This window comes from Oryctolagus cuniculus, chromosome 15 (genome assembly GCF_964237555.1).
Source record: "Oryctolagus cuniculus chromosome 15, mOryCun1.1, whole genome shotgun sequence".
Classification (NCBI taxonomy): Eukaryota; Metazoa; Chordata; class Mammalia; order Lagomorpha; family Leporidae; genus Oryctolagus; species Oryctolagus cuniculus.
The window spans coordinates 10,207,983-10,234,242 of record NC_091446.1 but is presented as its reverse complement, the minus strand read 5'-3'; the positions used below and the strand labels follow the sequence as shown (position 1 = coordinate 10,234,242).

The 26,260-nt window shown below is 51.4% G+C and overlaps 1 protein-coding gene across 2 annotated transcripts in view; it reads left to right on the top strand.

The window, feature by feature from the left end:
* PLPP4 (phospholipid phosphatase 4) overlaps positions 1-26,260 on the top strand; it is a 137,054-nt gene that overhangs the window by 48,496 nt on the left and 62,298 nt on the right. The window contains exons 2-5 of one of the 2 annotated variants that reach the window (XM_002718742.5): positions 599-707; positions 9,895-9,985; positions 15,852-15,915; positions 17,878-18,002. In XM_002718742.5, coding sequence (XP_002718788.2) covers positions 599-707; positions 9,895-9,985; positions 15,852-15,915; positions 17,878-18,002 — 389 coding nt within the window. The remainder of the gene's footprint in view (positions 1-598; positions 708-9,894; positions 9,986-15,851; positions 15,916-17,877; positions 18,003-26,260) is intronic. The other variant, XM_070057123.1, reaches the window with a different exon arrangement.

Here is a 26,260-nt window from a genome sequence, read left to right as displayed (position 1 = left end):
TTGGAACCTCTCGTTCTTGGTGTCTTTGAATGTTGGCCTCACAGCTGTTCCCTACTGTGCAGAGTTGGGCCCTGCTGGCAGGTGGCCTTAGAAGATTCTACAGAGGGCTGGTGCCGCAGTTCACTAGGCTAGTCCACCACCTGCGGCGCCGGTACCCAGGGTTCTAGTCACAGCTGGGGCGCTGGATTCTGTCCCAGTTGCTCCTCTTCCAGTCCAGCTCTCTGCTGTGGCCCGGGAAGGCACTGGAGGATGGCCCAAGTCCTTGGGGCCTGCACCTGCATGGGATACCAGGAGGAAGTACCTGGCTCCTGGCTTTGGATCGGCACAGCATTCCAGCCATAGCGGCCATTTGGAGGGTGAACCAACAGAAGGAAGACCTTTCTCTCTGTCTTTCTCTCTCAGAGGCTCGGGAATTCTCGCAGTCTTTCCCAGGTTGGAGCTGGCTGAGCCATCAGCAGGGGCAGCCTACTTCTCTCTGCCCCCAGGAGGCTGGACTCCCCCCTACCCTCCATGGGTGTGCAGCAGTGGTCTCCTTGGGAACTGCCCGTGGCAGCAGAATGTTCAGTCTTCATGCGCTCTTTTTTTTGCTTTGTTTCAGTTTCACAGAGTTTTTGGATCCATTCCAGAGAGTCATCCAGCCGGAAGAGATCTGGCTCTATAAAAATCCTTTGGTGCAATCAGACAACATACCTACCCGCCTCATGTTTGTAAGTACCACAAGTTCATGGCCACTTTCACCATATCCCACGTGTGCACCAGATGGGTCTTATCTTTGCTAGTGTATTTCCAGCTGACGACATGGGCAGCTTGGAAGGAAGGAACGTGAGCAGCTCACTTGATGACAGTTCAGTTCCAGGTCGTGGGAGCCGCTTGGTCCTGTGAGAAGTAGTAACTGCCCACACCATTGGGAAGAGACTTGCTCACCCGAGCTGTGTTGAGTTGTTCCAGATATCGACAGTAAATAAAGAGTAGAAGTCATTGACAACTTCCTGTCCCCTGTTTTTTTTTAGGATAAACCTTTCTTTGCCAACATGTGGCACCACGAATAGTTCTGTTAATCACTTTTCTGGTTTAAGCTGGTCCGTAACAAGTGACCATGGATAAGGCCACTGCAGCCCACTTTCTGGATAGTTTCTTATCTTCTGGAATAAACGGGCAAGCATCCAAAGAGCTGGTTGATTTATTAGGATTTGTTTTACGTCCTCCCCGTGCCACAGGGTAGTTGCAACATTTACACGTCACTTCCTGTGTGCCAGGCACTTCTCCGGAAGCTTCCGGGAGGATATCTCACTTGGTCCCACCCAGCATCCCAGAGGGAAAGGTGTCATCACTGTCCAAATTTTGCAGCTGCAGTTTCCACACCAGACACAGGGGAACTTGCCTGACGTCACACAACTGGTGAGCCAGCTCCGAGCAGCCAGCCCTGGGGTCCAGTTCTCAGCCCAGGCACTGCCCTGTGGGTTGTGAGCCGGGTGTCCAGGACTCCTTGCTGATGCGGGTTAACTCCTGGAGAATTGCTGTCAAACCTTTCTGAAACAGAGGCCATATTTAGCCTCCTCCTTTTTATGGACCAAGAGGAGAACTCTTGGGCGGGCAGCCTTGTGGCTTGAAGAGTCACTCCTGCTGCCCAGAGCTTTTTATGGAGCACATGAGGAATCCTTCTGCATGTGTTTATTTTTCGAAAGAAATCCCCCTGATTTCATGGATGAGATCGTGTTAGAAATGAATGGAGAGACTTTTGTGTCTGTGAATTGCTGTAACACCATATACATAGTGACGTACTGCTGTAACTGCTCTTACGTAAGTACTGTTCTGCGGCAGAATGAACTGGACTTTTGTAAATCTCAGATGAATCTAAAAATGAGGGTGGTTTTGAGCGGAGCATTGCTAGCCCCTGAGTTTAAAATCAAACCTTTTCCATTCCTGCTCTGGCTCAAAGCTTCTGCAGATCTTTACAGTGAAGGGAGCCATGTATGTTTAATGAGTTGACTCCGTGGCTTCGAGAGGGAGAGGCATCTATTTATTGCTGATCCCCACTCCTTCGCAAGGTTTTGCATTTCATATGCCATAAAACACAACGTGGCGATGAAGGCTTATTTGGGATATTGCGGCAAATTTGTGGCTGTGCCCTAGATTTATGAACAATGGATTGTTTTGAAGTCTAATACAAATGCCCAAATATTCTGGCTACCGACACAAATAGGATGGGGCAATTTGCATATTGGCAGTGGCAGCAGTGGGACAGAAGTGGAGTGATTCAGCGCTGGGGTCCTCAGAGGAGAGGGGGCTACTCAGCTACACTTGCTTATCCGTTCCCTCCAGTCCCCTAATGAGGGAAGCTCAGCTTTTGATTTCCTTAATAGTAGTTGATGAATGTCATGATTTGGTCATAGGATTTATTGCCTTTCCATGATAACATGAGGAAAGCAGTAGATCTATGTATAATACCTGCAGCACAAAGATGAAGAATACTTTGTCATCACATAAATTAGATTTGTTCACTTGGATTTTATGAAGCCCTTAATGTAAAATATCATTTGTCTGTTTAGATCCTTTAAGACCTCCAGACTTTTGTAGAAGAATTTCTGATACAGCATGTGTTTTCACTGTTTAAGAGAGCTTCATTTCTTTTCTTTTTTTTAAATTTTTTTAATTTTAATTTTTTTATTTTTTGACAGGCAGAGTGGACAGTGAGAGAGAGAGACAGAGGGAAAGGTCTTCCTTTGCCGTTGGTTCACCCTCCAATGGCTGCCGCGGCTGGCGCGCTGCGGCCGGCGCACCACGCTGATCCGATGGCAGGAGCCAGGTACTTCTCCTGGTCTCCCATGGGGTGCAGGGCCCAAGGACTTGGGCCATCCTCCACTGCCTTCCCGGGCCACAGCAGAGAGCTGGCCTGGAAGAGGGGCAACCAGGACAGAATCCGGTGCCTTGACCGGGACTAGAACCTGGTGTGCCGGCGCCGCAGGTGGAGGATTAGCCTAGTGAGCCGCGGCGCCGGCCCTTCATTTCTTTTCAAAGCTCAAATTTCGTTATTTAATGCACAGTCTTGGAGTCTCTTTCACTTTGGATTGAAATGCTTTAATCTAAAGGTGAACTTTTGAATTTCCTAACCAGTATGTTTTTTTAAAGGCAGATGGTACTGACCCAGATGTTTGTTTATTGGGTAATTAGTGACTGTAGAGTTGTGTGTGTGTGTCTGTCTGTCTGTGGACTCAATTGGACAAACGGAACAAGCCAAGAACAGAATAATGGTTGGGGTTAGGGGCAGAGTGAGTGGCAATGACACCACCAGGGGGCACCCTCACTGGCTTTTCTCTCTGGGGCGCTCTGAGCTCCGGTCAACATGACAGTGGTGTGGCTGGGCCGGCTTGGCTCCTGGAGTTTGTGGCCCTGGGTTCTCACTGTTTCCCTGCTGGCCGGACACACAGGCCGAGAATCCTTTCTGGATGCACTGAGTCTTTACTGCACGTCTTCTGGCTTCTTCCTAAGCAGGAAGCCCCCTGGTGGGAAGGCGGCTGCCTCACTCAGAAGAGGTCATGGGTTCTTGCTGAGTCGGCGAGGCTCAGCAGAGTGCCAGCATCAGGTCGGCGGGTGCTGGGTGCTGCTTTATGTCACACGCCTTGTTGTCCTCTGTAGTGGTCACCTGCTGTGACAAGGAGAGCCACAAGGTACGTAGGTGATTGGGCATCCAGTCAGAACCTGGGGTGTCCCTCAGGGGCCCTGCAGCGTCCTTCAGTACCAAATGGAATCAGGAAGGGGCCGAGAGGAAGGCTCAGGCGAGCCCCTAGGGAGCTTCATCACCATCATCATCATCATCGTGACCTCCAACAACAGTCAGGGTTTCCCGAGTGCAGGAACTGTGCTGTTACTTTACAAGCAGTATCTCGGTGGCTCCTTCCCAGAATCCTGTGAGATTAACTTTATAATTTCAGCAGAGAAAGCGAAGCAAATGGCCAAGGTCTTGTCTACAGCCTCGAGTGGTAGGGCCAGGATGTGAGCGCTGGCTGCCGGAGAGCAGGACCCCACTGAGGGTCATTCTGCGGGTTCCTCCCTCCTCGGGGATGTGGGGGAGGGGGAGAGGTGGCGAGTGGCGTGCTACACAGAAAAGAGCAGGTGTGTAAGGGCATGGGTGTGGCAGAGCAAGGGGCTCGTGGGCCCACTGCCTAGGGGTTAGCTTGGAGTATCTGTGAGGCGAAAGGACTAGAAGAAGGCAGAGATAGAACCAGACCACGGACTGCTTTAGGTTAGTTAGGACTTAGTTCAGCACAGAAGAGCACCTGCCACGCGGCAAGCATGGAGCCACATAGTGTGGGCTCAGAGCTGAGTAGGATGGTGATTTCCAGTGTAATCGGGCACAGACATGGACAAGGGCTGGGTGACTGAGCATCGCGGGGAAGTCTTTGAAGGCCAGGTAAGTCTCAGGGAGCTGAAGGAATGATAGGGTTTGAAAGCTTCTTCACTTGGCTTAAAAGAAATCCAGCGAAAGATCGCCCTTGCCTCTTTTTGCTCCAACCGGACTATGTCCAGAAGAGGTGTTCTCATAGAAAATGCCGCCACTGTGTGGACTTACGGCGGGGGTCCTCTTGTGGGGTGGGAAGCTTCCGAGGAAGACCGCAGTGAAGTCGGTTTTAGAGAGGGTGGAGGGAGCAGAGACGCGCTGCTTGTGACGGTTTAACCTGCAGGCTCTTTGTGAGAGCGCTTGGCAGCGCCTGCCTTTGCGAGAGGAAGTCGTTACTTGCCAGTGTCTGCGTGTCCCGACGTGGTCTTCATAATCCCTCTGCAGGGAAAGGCACTCGGGGCTCTTGTTAGGCTGACGCCGATGAACCCTGCGTGACAAGCTCTTCTCTACTGTCCCGACATCGAGGCTGCGCTGGCCTTGATCCCTTCTGGCTGCTAGGAGTTGTTGGCATCCTCATGTCCTTCCCTCAGACGCGCTGTTCCCTGCTTTGTCCTTTCCCAGAAGCCTCTGGGGCAGTGCCAGGGTCAACCTGCTTTCTGGGTAGAGCCATGGTAGGGATTGATGGCACTTCCGGTGTGTTTTCATGAGCAGAAGCTCATGGTAGGGCCCTGGTGGGAGACACTGTCATTTAGGGAGTGAGTAAGACTCCCTGGGGGACTTAGCCTCGTCCCTGTTTCTGTCCCCTCCCTGCACACAGAGGTATGCACTGCTCAGGCCTCCAGGCACAGATGGACTGGAGCAGAGGCTGCCTTGGTCTGTGTGTCTGGTTTGGGTCATCCGTCAACAGTCTCTCCAGGGCAATAAAGAGAGAGGAGCCCAGAACCAGCGTGTGCTGGACTCTGCTTCTGGGTAGTGGGTGTGGGCTCTGGGGTAGCTGGTTCACATCAATGCCCACGGCTCTGCGATTTGGCAAATTGCCCGCTAGTCAGTTCCTAACTTGCCTCACCTGTAGAAGGTGGGCTTTATGGCACGCCCTCGCAGGAGCAGAGAGCTCCCAGGCCACTGGCACGTCTCTCAGCCCGTCATGCATGAGTATCCAGTGGCTGTGAGGGAGGCCCTCCCAGCAGCGATGCTTGGCCACAAGTGGTGATATTAGAGGAAGCAGTCACAGACAAGAGGCTACATGCCTTGCTCAGGGACACAGAGCTCTGCTCGCCTGAATTTGAGTCCATTTTCTCCTACAGCTCTGGGTTCCCGGCCTGTGGAATCAGTCCACAAAACAGGCCATGTGCTGGATCCTGCCTGCTCATTTCAAGGCATTAACTTCGTGGATGCTGTGTAGTACAGTCAGTATAAAACAATATGGCATTTCAGATGTAAGCCCAGCCTCAGTTTCCCCATCTGTAAAATGAAGCTGTTGGATGAAGAGGATCCCTGAGATTAGGACTCTGACCTGGAGTCTGGTAGCTCAGGCTGGGGGTCCGGCTGTCACTCACTGTGCCTCTGTGTGTTCATTTGCGGCTCTGAGCTTTACTTTTGTTACTTGTACAATGGGGATACTGTGTTCCCCAGTGGAGCAGCTAGGACATTAGATGAATGCAAGGAAAAGCCCCAACACATAGCTTCATCCAGGATGGCTGTTGCCCACGTTTCTAGGACATACCCTTGTCCTGGACAGTTGCGTCTCTATCTTTCTCCTCCAACGGGGAGAAAAAGCATTCGCCATTTTTATTCCTTGCCTCTCACCTTCTCCGGTGAGATCTGCTCTACCCTGTTGGATGTGCCCAGCTTCACATCAGCAGCCTGTGTGACCTGGAGCAGGTGGCTTGAGTTCTCTGTGCCTTAGTCTCCTATCCATCAGGTCAGGAGCCTTGTGTGAGGACTGAGCGAGTCACTTGGCCTGGAGTGCCTCAAATACCGTGTGGTCCCCAGCAGGCCGTCGGCTCGTGCTGGCCTCTGCTGTCCCAGCCAGGCATGTACTCAGGGCCTGTGAGCAATCCAAGCCCCGAGGGGGTGCCCTGTGTCGTCTGCATTCCGCAGCACTGCTTGGCAGGGATTCCTTGTTCTTTCTCAGGTCCGGTCAGTAGGCCTTGACCACACATCCTAGACTTGTTCGAGGATTTTCAGACTTCGTTCACCATGGAAACATTAACACATGGGGAAACTATCTCTGATGAAGTTTTGCCTGCCTATTTCCCCCCTCTCTGTCTCCATACCCGCGTGGAGGTGGGAGTGGCCCCTCCCTACCTCTCTGTCCGTCTGTCTGTCTGTTTCCCCACAGGCTCAGGGCAGGCAGGTGTCAGCTTCTCTGGGCCTTTGGCAGGTGAGTGGTCAGGTGTGCCCTGGCCCTGACTGGTTTTCTGGGTAGAAGTGGGCGTGGTTCTCCCCTCCTTCCGCTTACTCAGTTCAGAGGTGCTTTGCTTCCTGATAGCACGTTGTTTTCCTAAGTGTTGGCTTCTGGGGCTCACCTCTCATTTCCTACTCTCAGTTGGAAATTATTTGCTTAGAAGGGGGTAGATTATAAAGGTAAACATGTCTCTGTCTCAATTTGAGGATGTAGACATATGTGTCTGCCCAGTGATATAGCAGGTATGTGTCCACAAAGGAAAAATGAGACCAGACTCTGAATGGTGTTAGAATGAGGGGCAGAGACATGCCACACAATCACACACACACACCCACACACACACCCCCACACACACGCACAGTCACATACATAGTCACATGCTGATACTCACAGACACACACAGATGTTGCTATTGCTGCCATGCAGGGGTGGGGGCTGAGGGCCTTTGCCCTAACAGCTCACAGCTGGGCCTTCCCAGGTGCTCAGCATTGGCTCTGAATGTAGAGCTGACCAGTGGTTCTAGAGAAGATGCCAAGATGTGTCTACCTAGAAAAATTATAAATTGGGTTACATTAGGTCTGCTTTCTCAAGGGGGTGGAGCTGGGCGTCCAGTTAGAACAGAGACAAGGGGGTGGTGCTAACAGACACCCTTCCCCCTGCAACCACGACCCCCTACCATCAAGCCACATGCTGGGCATCGCTGGGTGGCTCCACTGACTGCTGGTGTCTCCCACCTGGTGTTCCCACTTCCTGTTTGGTCAGCACCTTCTGGCTCTGGGATTTTCTTTGGCAACTTTTTTTTTTTTTTTTTAGAAAAAGATTTATTTGAAAATGGGAGAGGGTGAGGGAGAGGGAGAGGGGTTGTGGCTGGGTCTGGCTGCATTGCTTGAGAGGACAGGAAAAAGGGAGCTTGGTTGGTAGCTTTGAGGTGTGGGTTTGGGGAAACAAGGACTTCCCTGGCTTTGACCATGACTTTGGACTTACGTAGGTGGTCTTCAGTCATTGCTGTCTCAGCGCTGAATGCACAAGTCAGAACATGGAGCGGTGTTTGTCCACGCCCAGTGTCAGGGCCCCTGGAGACGCTCATCCTTTAAGTGTATTGAGGGGACCAGCGTTGCAGTCAGCTCTTTTGCCAGGTCTGAGAGTCCCCAGGAACTTCACTTGTGGAATCACTCACAGACTCACTGTGACAGCTCATGGGTGAGCGTGGCTTTTCCATGCCACCCTGGGGCAGTCTTCCACCTTCTCTCGTTCAGTTCTGAGCACCGTGGTGGTGACAGGCTTTCTCAGTTGTAAACTGCTGTTGTAGGGGACCATCAAAGCAGTTACTGACATCTGTGGTCAGGAAGCAACAGTGGCAAGCTAGGAGAGTGTTTTTGTTGTGTCTTTTTTTTGTTTGTTTGTTTTATTGACAGGCAGAGTGGACAGTGAGAGAGAGAGACAGAGAGAAAGGTCTTCCTTTGCCATTGGTTCACCCTCCAATGGCCGCCGCGGCCGGCGCACTGCGCTGTGTGTCTCTTAAACTCTGAGGCAGCTCCCAAGGAGGAGCCCTCAGGGTGATTTGAGCTCTGGAAGTCGGGTCGTGGTGAGTGTGCAGAGCATCTCACATTATTTTGCAAGATTGTGTTCATTTGGGTTAATTCTATTTTTTTAAAGAGAAAAGTATCTTCCAGCCATGCCTTGGTCCAATCTGGAAGGCCCTCCCCAGAGTGACAACTCATTAGAGGACACATGAAGATTTGCAAAAGTGTGAACACTGCCAGTCATCACTACACCCTCCCACTGACTGCTAAACCAGTTGTGTGTTTGTGAGATTATCAGTCCCTTCTGATATTGTTTTTCTGAGAAGTTGTTCTCATAGGAAGTAACATACTTTTATTGGGAGAGTTGTTGGAGTATTTAAGGATAACTTCCTCATCATGGACTTTCGGAATGAAGACTTGCTGTGGGAGGCAGAAGACATGGCCTCTGAACCCTGCCTTGCCTTTTACCTGTGGTGTGCCCTCGGGCATGTCACTTAGCCCTGGGGTCTGGAGCAGGCAGTCACAGAGCCATCACCAGAGTTCAAGAGTGTGTGTTCAGGGCTTAGGGGCTGGGAGCAACAGATTGGGATTCCAACGGGTCAGGGAACCACTTGCAACTGTTTCACTCACAGTGTTGGTGAGAAATGCACAAGGAAAAGCCACTTGCCCCAAAAGGCAGTGGGGCTACAGGAGGTATCTGCCTTTGTGTCCACGGTGATCGCTGGACACACACGGACATCTGTGCACTGCCACATCCAGCCACATCCACCAATAGCTGCCCACATATCCACATCCATCCACTGGGAGCTGCATCTAGCCATGCACCCCAAGTGCTTGTAGGGGGACCTACAGACAAACATGGCCCAAAGCCAAACCATTGCATCACAGGGCTGTGGAGAGTTAGCCAAGCAGGTGGACCTGTTGGTTACCATGACACCTGTTACCATATGGGTGCGGGTGCACAGAGATAAGGGGGCAAGGGCAAAAGGCCTGGGAACTTGATAACTTCAACCCCCCAAGTTCATCTCCTCAACAAAGAGGCTCCTGGGCTTGAAGGTCCCTTGCACAGATACTGCAACTGTAGTTGGGTTTGTGGTGAGTGTCGGTTACATCTGGATACCACCAGCTTGATTCATTAATTATGTGTTGTGCATGTATGCGGAGGAAAGGGAGTGAGGAAAGGAAGAGGTGAGACTGAGTCCTGCTTTGGGGAAGAAGTAAGTATTCAACAAAAGAACACCAAAACAAATGAATTGGCTCCAGGTACCACCTGCTGTCTGTTGTCAGAGATGGGATGGGTAGGCCAAGGGTTTCCCACCCTTCCTCGGAGGACACAGGGGAGTTGCTGGCCCTAATGAGTCATTGTAATTGTAGACTGTTCTGTTTAAAGAGCCCCCACTTTGAACATGGCCCCCAGCAATTACAAATGAGTTGTAACCTGCAGTTTCTCATGTCTCTGTGGCTTCCCCGTATGGATATAAATCACCCCCTTTTGTTCGAGGTCAGGAGTTCAATGGGGTCCTTCAACTAGTGAGTTGAAATGAAGCTAACTGGAACTAATGACCAATCAGCCCTCTGATAGCAAACCAATGTCCTCATAAGGGATTATTTGTTATCTTTTACAGGCAATTTCATTCCTCACACCCCTGGCTGTTATTTGTGTGGTGAAAATTATCCGGCGAACAGACAAGACTGAAATTAAAGAAGCCTTCTTAGGTAGAGTACCTGCCGTTCCTGCTTTAGGGGATGGGGCACAATTTAAGCAGATCATCATGTGTTTCAAAGTCTCAGTTGTACCCAACTGGGTTTTCTTGGGGTCAAATGAAGCTTGGGAGAAAAACAAGACAGAAACAGTCAACTTGTACTCCTGAGGTAAGGGAGCCTCAGAGGTGGAGGCTGTGGTCGCTGTCCACAGTGCTGAAGTCTGTCCATACACACTGGAAATCTGTGTTGTTCAGGCATAGAGGCAGGGTAGCCGCAGGCAGTGAAGACAACACTGACTGTCACCGCTGACTGTCTAGTCTCACATTTGTGTCCAATAGGCCTACATTATGGGCAATTCAGAAATAAACATTGGCTGGAAGCAAAAGTGGGAAAAAGATGTAAAACAAAATAGAAATTGGAACCCAGCGGCACCACCCTTCTTCACTTTGGGGACAGTCAGGCAGGGGAGCAATTGTCAGGTGCAGGAGGCTGCAGTGACATCGTTGTCGGAAACCCCTCCTGCAGGCAGTGTGCGTGTGATGAGGCATCGACATTGTGGGGATCAGTCTGTTCTAGTCAGCATATCAATCCAATGCCAAGTAGATGATGATATTAAGAGATGGTTAAAACTAACTGGCTTATTTAACAACCCAAATAAAGCTGGTTGAAGTCAGGTTTTTAGATTTTTGATCATGAGGCAAAATGAATTAGGTTGATTTTTTTTGACACCTTGCATAAGAGTTACCCAAACCCTTACCCCCAAATTTTGTGTTTGCTGTGTGCATATGGACTTACCATTCAGGGAGGTAGTAAATCTGGAAAAATGAGATGCCTCATTTAAGAGTGTGTGTTAATAATTGGGGTTTGAAAAAGTGAATATGTAGCAGATAACATGCTTGGGAAGGCGGTTGTGTAAGGGCTGAATCCAAGATGTAGGGACCAAGGGGGCTTCTGCCTTAAAGCAACACAGAACATTCCTTACATAACCAGGCTTTAGTTAGGCCCTGTCTAGTTGAAAAGAGCAGAATCTCTCTCAAATTAGCGCAAAAAAAAAAAATTAGAGGTTTAATACAGGGCTATAATTAGCAATCTCATAGACATCCAAGAATAGAAGAGGAAAGTACAGAGGCGCCTCATGGGGAGAGGAGAGCTGGCCAGCCACTTGAAGACCCCCCTCCTGGCTCAGGACCATCCCTGTGTGGGAGGTGCCTCCCTCCTCACCCACCCCCTCCCTGCCTGACTCTCCTGGGTGGACATGGTGGAGGTTTGGGCTTGTGCCAATGGCTGCCTCTACCCCAAGTCACCAGACCGTTCAGCATCAGTGCCAACCACCAGGTTCACTGTGTGACTTGGTCCAGACTCCCTAGATTGAGACCCTGGTTTAATTCATGTCTCCAGCTGGGACACAAAGTCTAGAGTAGCTGGCAGCCTGTGGATGCTCTCCCTCAGGTCAGGTGTGTGCCCAGGCTGCTCCTCTGTGGTTTGGGGATCTGTTCACACAGTCTCCGCCTCTGTAGCTGAGGTGGTTTCCTGAGACTCAGCTCCTGGGCAGTGTTTAGACAGATAACGCAGTGAATCCTAACACAGTGTGTTTGAGCCCTCGCAGTTGGCCTGGAAATCCGTTTGCTTTAATTTTTTTTTAAATTTATTTATTTGAGAGGTAGAGTTGACAGAGAGAGAGAGGGAGAAACACAGAGAGAGGGCTTCCTTCTGCTGGTCCGCTCCCCAAATGGCCGCAACAGCTGGAGCTATGCCAATCCGAAGCCAGGAGCCAGGAGCTTCTTCCGGTCCCCCATATGAGTGCGGGGGCCCGAGCTCTTGGGCCATCCTCCACTGCTTTCCCAGGCCAAAGCAGAGAGCTGGATCTGAAGCGAGGCAGCCGGGACCAGAACTGGCACCCATATGGGATGCACCACAGGTGGAGGATTAGCCTACTGTGCCACAGCGCCAGCCCCTGCTTTACTTTTTATGCAGTTGCTGTCCTGGCACAGAGTCCCGAGATAAATGACTGTGGGTAAGAACTGTCTGTCATGGTTATGGCTCTGATTTACTGCGGCTTCTGGAGTCAGGCTGTTGTGATGGCGGTAAGCAGCTGACGGTCACCTTCCGCAGACCTTTCTGTTCTCAGCTAAATCTCCCTTGGGGTGACATTTCAGAACTGGGCACCACACTCTGCCCCTCTGCATGAAGCAAGAAGGCGGAATGATTGGATGTTCTGTTTGCCTACATGAATGAGAAACTGTCCTGTAAAGATGAAGCAGAGCCTCCCATCGTGCACAGACTTTTTTTTCCTTTTTTTTAAAAAAGCACTGGTTTGGCCGGCACCGTGGCTCACTAGGCTAATCCTCCACCTAGCGGCGCCGGCACACCGGGTTCTAGTCCAGGTCGGGGCGCCGGATTCTGTCCCGGTTGCCCCTTTTCCAGGCCAGCTCTCTGCTGTGGCCTGGGAAGGCAGTGGAGGATGGCCCAAGTGTTTGGGCCCTGCACCCCATGGGAGACCGGGATAAGTACCTGGCTCCTGCCATCGGATCAGCGCGGTGCGCTGGCTGTGGCAGCCATTGGAGGGTGAACCAACGGCAAAAGGAAGACCTTTCTCTCTGTCTATCTCACTATCCACTCTGCCTGTCCAAAAAAAAAAAAAAAAAAAAAAAAAAAAAAAAAACCCTGGTTTTAGGAAGTGTCTGAAGTAGTGGGTGTGGGGGAGTGTGATCTTTGAAAACCAAGAATAGGAAACCAGGTACAGATTTTCCAGTGCTGTGTGAATTCAGGACGATCTCAGTGGGTCGGTCCTTCCTTCACTCAGGTGTCTTCAACAGACTTGAACGAAGCCTCCCACACTTGACCCCAGAGCCCTTCCCTGACCTGTGTGTGCGCAGGGCCACATCCGCACATCTGGTGCTGCACCAGAGGAGTGAGGTCTGCCCCGTGCAGCATAGGGATTTTAGGAATCCAGGCTTCGGAACATCCTGGTCCGCTTCCTGGAGAACCTGTTATCCACGTGCCCGAGGGTTAGGTTCCCCACACCAGCCATGGTGGCAGCACAAGTACTCTAAGCTCTGGAGTGCTTGCAGCCAGTAGCACCCTCAGTACAGGCTGCCCTCAGTGCAAGCCCATTCACAGGATGGGTTGCTGTAGATGTTTTCGTCAGCCACAGTTTGGTTCATCTTTCCGACTCTTCTCCCACAGTGCTGTGGGGTCCCGGACAAACTGTCTTTATGAGCCAGACACACCCGGTTATTGTCATGGGACCTGTCATGTTCCTGATTGTCAGGTCTTTCCAGCATCGGATCTCAGCACAGCTTTCTCTCTGGTGTCAACGAGAGGCCTTGGTGTTGATTCTGTGGGAGTTGTGCTGTTCAGATGAAAATAACAATCAGTTTGCCTCTGGAATGCCGACGTGCCTTCCACACCACAGACACCCTCACTCTGGTCCCCCACCCTTCTCTGTCTCTGTGAGGCACATGGGGGTTGTTGCCAGCCCTTGGTGGCCGTATCACATCCACACATTTTTCTAGCTCAGCTCCTTCAAAGTTTTTATTTTTATTTATTTATTTATTTATTTTTGACAGAGTGGACAGTGAGAGGAGAGACAGAGAGAAAGGTCTTCCTTTGCCGTTGGTTTACCCTCCATTGGCCGCCGTGGCTGGCGCGCTGCGGCCGGCACACCACGCTGATCCGATGGCAGGAGCCAGGTACTTATCCCGGTCTCCCATGGGGTGCAGGGCCCAAGCACCTGGGCCATCCTCCACTGCCCTCCCGGGCCACAGCAGAGAGCTGGCCGGGAAGAGGGGCAACCGGGACAGAATCCGGCGCCCCGACCTGGACTAGAACCCGGCGTGCCGGCGCTACAAGGCGGAGGATTAGCCTAGTGAGCTGCGGTGCTGGCCACCTTCAAAGTTTTTAAAGAACTTCTGTGTGCAATAAGAAGCCCATCAGGCTCTAAGATTTACGTGGGTGACAGGAGACCAGCCAGGGCTGCTTCTGCCCAGCGAGCCCTGTGCCAAGGCCACGCTCAGTCCAGGGTGAGAACGGCCCTGGGCCCCTGGAAGGACACAGCAGAAGTCTGCGAGGCCAAGGCCATCCGGGGGAAGACCACAGTCATTTCCAGACAGTCTCACAGACTGTTCATTTGTAGGCCTCTGGGAGAAAGTGTGGCAAAGGCAGCCCAAGGAGCTTTCCCTCCTTTCTGCAAAAGAGCCCCTCAACATTTCGCAGAGCTTGTGAGTGAGGCGGGAAGCAGACTCTGGGAAGGAAGGGTCTGTGAGTACAGAGTGCAGGGCCGGCGCCGTGGCACACTAGGTTAATCCTCCGCCTGCGGTGCCAGCATCCCGAATGGGCGCCGGGTTCTAGTCCCGGCTGCTCCTCTTCCAGTCCAGCTCTCTGCTGTGGCCCAGGAGGGCAGTGGAGAATGGGCCAAGGGGTTGGGCCCCTGCATCTGCGTGGGAGACCAAGAGGAAGCACCTGGCTCCTGGCTTTGGATCGGCGCGGCCCTGGCCATTGTGGCCATTTGGGGGGTGAACCATCGGATGGAAGAACTCTGTCTCTCACTGTAACTCTACCTATCAAATAAATAAATAAAAAGAATGCAATCAGTGGGTCTTCCCAGCCTCCCCCACACTAGGTCTCTATCTTTGCATCCCAGCTCCATGATCAGTGCTGCAGTGGCAGCACCGAGCCACTGGCCCCTGCTCTGCTCACCAGCTGGAGGGCCCGTGTCTTCGGTGCCGCCACACTCAGCTACAGCTGTTTCTCATTCCACACGGGGGTGATCAGCTTCCTCCCGACGAGTTTGTGTGAGTGTGTCCCTCCAGGTGGGTTTGTCCCCATCGCAGGCCCTGTGACTTGGTGACCACGTTGGCCATTCCACACTACTCACTGCTTGTAGAGCGGCACATTTGTCCCCCTCGATGGCCAAGCATTGCTCTAGGCAACTCCTTCCCGAAAATGTCCCTCCACTGCGATAGGCTGCATAAATCGCAGCTGGTATCGAGCAGTTACTATTTGCCAAAGGGGAATGGTAGCTCGCATGCCTTATTATTCAACAAAGCAGAAGAACGGGGCATCGATAGGCTTTTATTGCTTTCGTGCCCGGCATCTGACCTTCCATCACACTGATAGTAATGACTGTGCTTTTTAAGTACGCTTGATTTTTTTCTTCAGGGGAAAGCCCTGTGGATGATCTGTACTTCACCCAGCAAAGTCTTTCCAAGCTACCTGGACAAAGTCCATGTGTGCTGTAAACTTTAAAACAATATATGCGGGAAATTCTTGATGTTTTACCTGGCAAACGCAACACCTGGGCAAGCTCATCTGGGTAAACCTCAAAGCCCAGAGAGGTTTTTGGTCTCCTCACCCTCCCAGATTACAAATGGACGGCTGTCCGTTGGTGAGGCGTCCGCAGTGAGACACTGCTGAGTGGGACTGTCCCCCTCTGCAGTAGAATTCCCGCAGCTGCTCTGATTGTAGCGACACCTGAGAAGGTAGCGGGGGTGGGCGTGGGGGGAGTAGTTGTTTGTTGCTACACAGCAGAAGACGTTCTCCGTGGTGTGGTGTTAAATCTGTCCCTATCTCCGTGGTGTGGTGTTAAATCTGTCCCTGTCAAGCCAGAAGATGAAACATGGGCTCCTCTGTGATGACCAGGAGGAGAGAGAAATCTCATGTCACGGCGTGGGGTGTGGGGGTCGCATTTTATGAGTCACTCTGCAGAGTTTGTCCTAGTTGTACGTTCCTCCAGCAACCCAAGTTCCCTCTGCTTTGAAAGTCCTGGTTAGTATCCTTCTGGTCACAAATTGAGTGGCAGTATAATGTAACAGAGATGATGATGGTTCTGATTTCAGAGCCAGCTGGTAATGTTCTGTCTGTTGGTTTTGTCTTGCAGCGGTGTCCTTGGCTCTTGCTTTGAATGGAGTCTGCACAAACACTATTAAGTTAATAGTGGGAAGGTAAGTTCCTCAAAGCAACGGATGGTGACTTAGATGCCCAAGGCCATCTCTATAGGAACCCTGGCCAGAGGACGCTGGATGGGGCAGATTTGAGCTCTTCAGATTTTCCCTAAAATTGTCCTCTGGGCTCTTCATCCTTGGCATAGGTCTTGCCTTGACTTCGAGTTATGAATTCACTGTTTTACAAAGAAAGAGGTTAATAGTAAAGAATATGAGACATCTTCAAATAAATTCATGGGAAATGTGCTTTATGAACAATTATGCATGGATTTCCAATTTTAAACACCACAGTACATTTATCTTTTAATTCCATTTTCCACGAACTTTTTGAAGTTCTCTCACGTTGTCTTGTGGGTCAGCGTCTGCTGTTGACATTTCTCAGGTGGTCATCACGGCCGTCCTCAAGCCTCACCACACACGTATTCACTTGCCAGCTTGGGCCTCTAGCAATAAATATCACATATTCGTCATGATGAGGCACATGGGTTGACGTGCGACCTTTGGCCTGTGGCACATTCCTCTTATGGCCCCTGAGAAGTACTTTCTGTTCTCTATTTATCTCCCCTTCTCCTCTGGCTACACTAACAGAGAGCCAGTTTCTGTAGAGATTGTCAGCCCAAAGACCCGAATTCAAGACCTGCCTGGGCCCTGACTAGCAGTTGGCTGTGGACACAAGTTATACCCCCCATCCAAGAAAGTCAGCATTTATTGTCTAATTGGTGCTGGCCAAGGACCAGGGTGGGTGGAAGGTGGATTAAAAACCAGGCAACGTGTAAGCTGGGGCTACCATGTTCTTCCAACTCCATGTCCTTAAAATGCTGAGCCCAAGGCCTCACCCCTCTGAGGTTCAGTTCTGGCGGGTGGACAGCCACACTTGGAGAAATGCCGGCTGAGGAGGGGAGAGCCAGTGCACCCACAGCTTAGATGGTTGACTGAGGCCCTGCCCAGATTGCACAGCTAGGAGTGCCAGGGAGTCCTTGTCTGTGAACTGTGACTTGGCACCTGCAGAGAAAGGGCTACAGCCTTGGCACAGCCTCGTCCGTGGCAGGGGCTCAGCAGTGTTAGCTGGAGGACTGTGAGGTGGGTGGCTCTCACATGTCTACATGTGAATGAATCCTCCCTTGAGTGAGGCACTCAGCATGGGGGATGGGGAGTGTCTAGGTGCAAGGACTTCCGAGCCTGTCTTTGCCACTTACAGGTTGTGTGCGGCCTTTGGGAGGGGTGTAGTTTTCCTTTTTTAGCACTGCTACAGTCACGAAAGCCCCAGGCTCAAATTCATCTGATTTTCCTAAGAATCATATGGTGCAAGAAGTGCCTTAGCCCAGGAAGAACTCAATGCATGGTAGCTGTGCTGCTGCAGGAGGCTCAGTGCCAAGGCCAGGGAACCCTGTTCCCTTCAGAGGCCTCCCTGCCTTGTGCTAGACCAGAGAAACACCCAGGTGCCTGTGTTCCTGGCACCCAGGGGCCCTCGGCGAGGTTCAGTGAGACTGGGCTGCCCACACGCAGGAGACAGTGACATGAGGAGCCTGGACTCATGGATCCCGTGTCCAGGCTCTGAGTTGGTGGAGCTGTAGCTTGTTGCAGGGGGTACCTTTTACACTGCTGGCACCGTGCCTGGCACCTCCTTAAGTCACATCATCAACCCTCAGGACCTCACCTTTGGACAGGTGTTGATTTACTCCTTTTATAAATGTGGAGACCGAGGTTGGGAGAGGATGAGTGCTGCACCTGCCCAGGGTCACGTGCCAGCAAGTAGCAAGTGGGGGGCTGCCACTCAGATCTTTCTCACCCCAAAGCTTGAGCCCCCCACCCATGTCTGTAGGCTCCGTGGGAAGTTCCAGGGTTGGTGGCAAAGGGGGCTTGAGGAAGGAGCTGGGGGCAGCAGGGAGGGTGGGGGGCAGCTTGGGGCTCGCTTGTGATGGCAGCATTTTATATTGAAAATGTCCCTGGTGTCTTTTGTAGACCTCGCCCCGATTTCTTTTACCGCTGCTTTCCAGATGGAGTGATGAACTCGGAAATGCACTGCACGGGTGACCCTGACCTGGTGTCCGAGGGCCGCAAAAGCTTCCCCAGCATCCACTCCTCCTGTGAGTCCGTGGCGGGGAATGCCCGGTGATGGCCCCTGGTCACGTTTCCTGATCGCTTCGGAGCTCAGGGGGAGAGAAAAGTGTTGGTGCATGAGTGTCAAGTTAGAGTGGTTTAGCTAGAAACAAGACGTCCCACACAAGGTAATCAGCCTGCTTAGGTTCCAGCACTTGTAAAGCATCCTGTGTGCTGCTTGTGCGTTGTGTGAGCTCTGCAGAGTGGGACATGTGACCTTTATCCTTTGATGGGATGATTCAAGAAATTGACATGCAAGGAAATTTAGCATGTTCCCTAGGGTGTTAGTTTTGAGGTCAGTGTTCTCTCTATGTCTTCAGTTAGGGAGTGTGTGTGCATACAGACTACATGTATGTGTAGAGATACATGTATGTGTACAGATTCATACATGTACACAAGCATTTGCACATGTCCCAGTATGTAGTCTCACTGTAGAGATGGGAGCTGGGACCAGCCTGACAGTGAGGACTGGATAGCGTGGGTCAGGAGTGGTGTGGTTAGCAGAGAGAACCACCGGTCTCTGTATCGGGACAGATCCTAGCTCTGCAGGTGCAGCTCTGTGACCTTACCTCTCTTCCTGCGTTCCTGCTGTGTAACTGGGAGTAAGGATGCCTCCACCACCTGTTGGGGTGAGGACTGGAGTAAGTGATGGTGAGCCCTAACGTTTCTGGAGCACCTGCCGTGCCCAGTGTGCAGGGCGTCACCTTGTTTAATGCTCACAGTACGCAGAGAGCACGCAGCGCTGTGAGCTGAACTCAGCAGCAGCTCTCCATGTTGTTATTTGGGACCAGAGCAGAGGCGTCCAGAGCGTCCTGGCTCCTGTCCTCCTTCTTGCCAACAGTGTTTATCGGACGCTACAGGTGCCAGGCACTGTGCCAGGAGTTGGGGACACAAGAGAGAAGACAGAGCTCCACCCTGGCAGGTCCACGTGGAGTGGCAGACTGCACCGTGAAGTCGGGGATGCTTGGGGTGTTTGGAGAAACACGGTCTTGGTGTGACTCGCTGGGTGGGACAGGGTTGGTGCTTCCTGTGATGTGAAGCCTCGGTTCCCCGTGGGTCTCATCATTGCTCACCTTCGGCAAGTCTGCTGTCCCAGTCTTTTCAGAATGCCTAAGACACACCCTCGTAGGGGCTGGATCAAGACGTAACTGTGGGTGGCTCTTGGACGTTTTCCCCAGAGCCATCGGGCACAAGATACTGGGATGCCGGGTGCTCTAAATGATTCTCCATCAACCTGTACATCTGCCAGGACAGGTTGTGTCCGTGTTACACACAAGGGCATGGTGTCTTGTCAGCCTCTGATGCAGCAGTGTCTTGGGTGTTCAGTGATTAAATGCAGTAAAGTGTTTGTGGCCCACTTTAATTTAAGCAAATAATTAGTTTTCTTCCTCTAGTTTGCTGGAGACTGTTGTGGGTTGGCTCCATCCCCAAAAGAGCTAAGTCCAAGATCTCTGGAAAATGTCAATGCAACCTTATGGAGAAAACGTGTTAAAGAATAACACTGTATTAATACTGCAACTCTACTCACCATGTACATGCACATGCGTACGTGAAGAGATGGGTGTGTTGACTTGGCTGTCGTAGTCATTTCCCTATGTACGTTTTTATTTAAAATTAATAAACACTGTTTTGCATGTTAAAGAACAAAGAACCTTTGCAGACATAATTAAGTTAAGGATCTTGGGACGAAATCATGACCTAGGCCCCTGGAGGAGGAAGGCAGAGAGAGATTGGAGACACAGGGACACAGGGGACAAGGCCAAGTGAGGACGGAGGCAGACATTGTCTTTGCTAATGTCGCTCCCCCTCTTCGTGGAGGAACGACACAGGACCCTGCGCTGTTCTTTTGTCTGCTCGGCCCTCCCCGGGTTTGCTGCTGGTTCTTCCCGGGTTGGCTACCGTCCCTTCCACCTCCGTGGAAGGGCGGTTCCCCCTGGCCACTTTCCCCACTTCCGCAGGGGAGCGGCACACCGCCGGCCGGCTCTCTCGGGGGCTGCACAGGTGTTCCTTCAGATAGATGTTCCCCTTAGATGTTCCTGGTGCATGTTGTCTCTCTCCTCCTTTATAGTCCTCTTCCACCAATCCCAACTCTGCTACCCACACACCGAGTACGCTGCTCTCCTCCAATCAGGAGCAGGTCCTGCAGCTTGTCAAGTTGGTGAGAGGCAGCTGTGTAGAAGCTGTTTCCTCCTCTCCCAGCGCCATATTGTGGGAGAGCAGATGCATAGAATAAGTCTTAATTCCAGTAACTCAGTCCAGTCCGAGTTGCTCCCCACAGCTAACATTTATTTACTTGAAAGGCAATGATAGAGAGAAGGAGAGACAGAGAGCGAGATCTTCCATCCGCTGGTCCACTCCCCAAATGATTACAACAACCGGGCTACACCGGGCTTCTTCCTGGTCTCCCATGTGGGTACAGGGGCCCAAGGACTTGGGCCATCTTTTGCTGCTTTTCCCAGGTGCATTAGAAGGGAGCTGGATCAGAAGTGGAGCAGCCAGGATTCAAGCCGGTGCCCAGTATGGGATGCTGGCGCTGCAGGCCATGGCTTAACCTGCTGGGCCACAGCGCTGGCCCCTGGAGGCAGGGATTTTAGTGTTCCAGGCTGCAAATCCAAGCACACCTGGAGCCACCAGAAGGGAAAGAGGCCAGGAAGGGTGGTTTCTTAGGGCCTTGGAGGGAGGGTGGCCCAGCTGACCCCTTGTGTCCTGCTGTCAGTTCTGTGGGAGTGTGGATTTATGGTTTTCAGCCACCAGGTGTGTGGTGGCTTAGTGGAGCAGGCTGGGGACTCACACAGAGATTCACTGCTGCGCAGTCAGCGGGAAGCTTGGGGCTGAGCCAGGTGTGTGTTCTGCTTTCCATGTGCACCGAGGCTCCCGTAGGGGGCCTGAGGCTGCCTGAAGCCACAGGACTCCCGTTCCCCTCCTCTCGGTCATGGCTGTGACGTCGGGCAACACACCTACATGGAACTGCGTCTGCACCACGTTTGTGTTTCACTTTGTGTTTCCTCTGTGAAGTCACATTTGAAGCGAGTGTCTGGGAGGAGCTGTGGGTGCCAGCTGGGGGGACTTCTGCCATGTGCAGTCCTTGTCTGCTTACGGTGAGAGGCTCCACGTGGGTGGCGTGTGGAGGTTCCTGGGGTCAGGTCCCGTCTGCTCTGCGTCTGTCCCTGCAGGGTCACTCGCCTCCTGGTTTTGGTTTTGCTGGTTGTTTTTTAAGGATGTATTCTCCAAAAGACTTAAGTTTTAAGGGGCTTCAAATATGGAAAGCACTAAGTGAAACGCTACAGGAAAAGCTAATCCTGCATGTTTGAATGGTTGATTGAGGACCGTAGCACAGTTTAGTATCCCCTGTTGCATTTGAACTTGGGGAGCGGATGACTGTCGTGTAAATACCTCAGGTTGGCAGACGGTGGGACCTCAGACGCAGAGGGCCAGGTCCCAGTGAGATCTTTGTTCTAGACTCATTCTCTTCCCCTGCAGTTCCCCAGAGCATTTTCCAGCAGGGCCGCCCCTGGCTGCCGCGCGGCTGAGTGGCTGAGCTCCAGCCTCTGTGGGCTGAGCTTCCTGGCAGGGGCGGTTCCCTCTTTAAGATGCTGTTTGCAGTGTTACTGGTGTTTACTGCTTGGCACACAGAGAATTCCACCCAGCCTCCAGGCTTTGACAGTGTGCATTTGCCTTTTTTTTTTTTTTTTTTTTTTTTTTGGTATCTGTCTTTCCCCTCTAATGGCAGGGCAGCGATTGGCTGGAAGGGAGCTGCCCTGTCCACTTAGGAAACCCCCAGTGCTGTTTTCTGAACTCCCTAGGGTCTCTGCCACAAGCCTTGCAGGAGGTGTGGCTTTGTTCCCCAGAGGAGTGACCTCTGTGGAATCCCATTTGGATTTTAAAAAACAAACAAAAGCCACTCTTTCTTCCTTACAAATCTTCAGTTTCCTTGGCTAGACTGGACAGAGGTGTTCTGGACCAGGGGTGCCCAAAGACTCGTTCCCAGGTGAAGTTGATGGGGGTTTTGCTCCTGCTGTTTGCAGATAATTGGCTGCTGATACGCAGCCTGTGTGCCCGCGTCGTCCTGTAGAACAGCTGGTGTTTTCTGCACTTAAAAAACATTGATTTTTCTTAGAAACAAAGGATCTTGTTCTTAATCCACCATGAGCAGGCAGAAACCACTTGCCCAAGGTGCTCAGGTGTCGATCTAACGTCCCCTTGGCCCCGCTGTCATGGGCCTTGATCTGCAAGGCAGCCTGAGCCACCCCGGGTTGGACAAGAAGAGACCACAACTTCAGAGAGCAGATTTCCTTCAATCTAGGAGTGGCCAGGATTTACAGCAGAGAAAAGCAGCACACCTTCCACACAGAGCTTAACGCAGTGGTGTTCTGCAAAGGGGGATCTCTCTCTGCACGCTCAGTGTTGACTGGGATAGATTTAAGAGATGAAAGTAGAAAACACCGGGTCTTAATGCCAAGTCAAGCTGTCTGGCGACTCCTTGATGAGGACCAATAAGCGGTACAGTTGTCCAGGTGTCAGCAAATGGCAGCATGCGGGCACATTCAGCAACTGCTTGCTTTTGCAACTAAAACCTGATGGAAGCATAGAGGTGCCCGTTCATGTGTATTCTGTCTGTAGCTGCTCTCATTCCACGACGGCCGAGTCTGTAGTTGCCATCAAAGCATCACCAAACGCATCACTAGAGCAAGACCAGTGCGCTCCGATTGCAGGCGTGGATGTCTCATTTTTCAACACATCTGTGACAACGTAGAGGGGGCAGCTGTTGCCGGTTGGACTCATCCTTTAATTCACAGGGAAGGTCTGAAGGTCTGGCTGGCCGACGAAGATTCAGCACACTCTTCTCAAGCCCTCAGTGGTTGGCAGGTACTTGGGGGCAAGGACATTCAAACCTGGCCATGGCCTCCTGGAGGGTGAGAGCAGACACCGGAGCTTGGACTCCAGGCTCTGGGATGGAGGGGCCGAGAGTTCTGAAAGAGACAGGGAAGCCCCCTGGGAGGAAGAGCACTGTGTCCTGTGTTTGCCCCCTAGAGGGTACTTACGCAGCACATGCTTTGCGATGTTGAAGTTAGCGCTGTTCTTAGCTGTATGTACTTAGCTGAGAGACCTGTGTACAGCGTCCGTGAGAGACGTCTTGGAGTTCCTTGTTTTTCCCTTCTTTTGCTTTGATTTTCTTTTTCCTCCGCCGGAACCTCTAATGTTCTTTTCTCTATCACCGGTGATTTAACGGTTCGCAAGAGCATGACTTCCTGGGCTTCTGATTTTGTGCTCATTCTTGTGGTCGCTCCCTGGGTCCCTCAGTCTGGAACGTGGTGTCCCTCCTCATCTGTGTTTCCTGCTTCTTCTGTCTTGAACTTGATTAGGCAGAGGCTGGGGCTCCTGGATTGATCTTTTTATCTTTTCTTTCCTCATCGTCTGTTTATCTTTTCTATTCATCTCTCAGGAGACTTAAGAAGAAATTATCTACTGACTGTTCCATTGAGTGCTCATTCTGATTTTTAAGTTTTGATTTCCAAGAGTTCTTTCTTGACCTCCTCTTTAAACAAATGAACATCTGGTTCTTCTCTGCCTCCCCCTCCTCTCCACCCCGTGGATGCAGTGTCTCCTCCCTCTCTTGGTCTGCAGGGTTCCTCTGCTCCTGCCTTCTTTCTCTCTCTCTATTTAGTCCAGTGTTCCTTAAATACCTGCTGTCGGCTGCAGCTTACTCGTAATTAAGGTTGACTCACTCAAGCTAATGGGGTGTTTCCATTAATTGGGCTTTACTGAAGGGTGACTCGTGGAAGCTGGGTTTTCCTTGGCCTTGGCTCTGAAGTTGGCTGATTCCTCAGAGGCGGCTGCCCCGGTGCCTGCCACGTGCATGAGCGTGCCGTGCTGGCAGCTGTGCGGGGCACGTTGGCGCTCACAGCTCTTGTTTCAGACTTTGATTTTTACCTCTCTGGTTGTTCAGCCATGCCCTTTGCTTGCTTGTTTTCCCCAAGCTGAGAACTTGAGGTGATTAAACCTTCTGTCTTCTTCAGGAGTTGGGGAGGGTGTGGTTATTGGCTTCCTACCATGGGGTAGGGCATGGAAAGTTATCTTTTTTAGGGACTTGCTGCTTCCCTGTTTCCAGCCCCGTGTTTCACCCCTGCCTTCCACAGCACCTGGTGCCTCTTGCTCTCAAGCTTTGCAGGGTCCTGCCTGGTGAATGGGTGGCTTCCTCTCAGCCCTGCCCTCTGTAGGCAAGTGGATGGGTCTGACTTCAGCTCTGCATGTCAGTCTCTACTCCCCCTTCTGCTTCCTGTGTGCAGATAGAGTAAAGTAGACTTCAGGTACTCCTAGATGCAGTTTGTGTTCCAGTGCAGGCAGGGTTCTCCAGAAAAACAGAAGAGTAGAGTGAATGTTTATATCTCTACCTCATGCATGCACACACCCATACAACTACCCATCCATCCACTCATCCATCCACCCACCTACTATCCATCCATCCACCCACCTACCCACCTGTCCTTGCATCCATCTACCTATCCATCCATCCACTCATCCATCTACCCATCTACTATCCATCCATCTACCTATCCATCCATCCATCCATCCACTCATCCATCCATTCATCCATCCACCCATCTACTATCCATCCATCCATCCACCCACCTACCCACCTGTCCTTGCATCCATCTACCCATCCATCCATCCACCCATCCATCCACCCATCTACTACCCATCCATCCACCCATCCATCCACCCATCTACTATCCATCCATCCATCCACCCACCTACCCACCTGTCCTTGCATCCATCTACCTATCCATCCATCCACTCATCCATCCACCCATCTACTATCCATCCATCTACCTATCCATCCATCCATCCATCCACTCATCCATCCATTCATCCATCCACCCATCTACTATCCATCCATCCATCCACCCACCTACCCACCTGTCCTTGCATCCATCCATCCATCCATCCACCCATCTACCTATTTATCCATTTCCTGTCTATCCATCCATCCACTCATCTGTCTATTTATCCATCCCTCCACCTATGTGTCTTACTATCATTTGTCTATCTTGATCTATTTTAAGGAATTGGCTCATGAAATTGTGGGGGCTGGCAAGTCTGAAGTCCTTAGGGCAGACCAGCAGGCTGGAAACAGGCAGGATTTCTCCTTACTGGGGAAGTCTCAGTCTTTACTCTAAAGGCCTTTTTGGATGAGGCTCGCCTCCTTCACATTGCAGAGGGCAGTCTGCTGACTTAATGTCAACTGGTGGTCGGTGTTCATTGCTTCCACAGGCACATCACAGCATCATCTAGACTGAGCTTGACCGAGTAGCTGGCCGCCCCAACCTAGCCAGGTTGACACACAGTTAGCTGTCATACTCTGCTCCCTCCTCCTGTATTATTTTACTGTCAGAAATACCATCATGATGCTTGAATTCCTCTGCTGTTGAGGAACCATTTGTTGTTAGGTTCTTATTCAGCCTCAATGTTCCTTTTTTTTTTTTTTTAATTTATTTGAAAGACAGGGTTACAGGGAGGGAGGGGAAGAGAAAGAGAGACAGAGAGAGATACAGACAGACAGACTGACTTCCATCTGCTGGTTCACTCCCCAAATAGTCCCAAATGCTAGGGCTGAGCCAAGCCGATGCCAAGAGCCTAGAACTCCATCCAAGTCTCCCACATAGGTGGCAGGGGTCCAGGCAGTTGGGCCATTTCTGCTGCTTTCTCAGGCGCCGTAGCAGAGAGCTGCGTTGGAAGTAGAGTAGCCGGGAGCTGAACTGATGCTCATGTGGGATGCCGGCATCGTAGGTAATGGCGTAACCTGCTGTGCCACCGGGCTGGCCCCACCTTGCTAGTTTTGATGGCAGAGCCCTAAAGAGTGGAGCATTCACGCTAAAGGATCTTTGCAGAGTGTCTGGGAGTTTGCTTTCGCTGAAGGAATCTAAATAGGCTTTAACTATGAATTAAAAATTTATCACAAAACAGCATCTATGCCAGGTTTAACTCCATCAAGCGTGAATACTCAGTATTATATACCAGCTGGCTCTTGGAGTGGTTAGGCCGATTTTTCATGCAAGGAAAGAAGAAAAAACAACAGGCATGCAGAGGGAAATGCAGGATTTGTTTGTTTTGTATCATTGAGTAAAAGCAATTTCTGTCAAGGGGTTTTCCTGGTAGATGGGGAGTTTGAAAAATGCCACTTTCTCCTTCTTTTAAGAATTGTGCAAGACAGTATTGGCTGCTTAGGTCATTGATTCATCCAGGA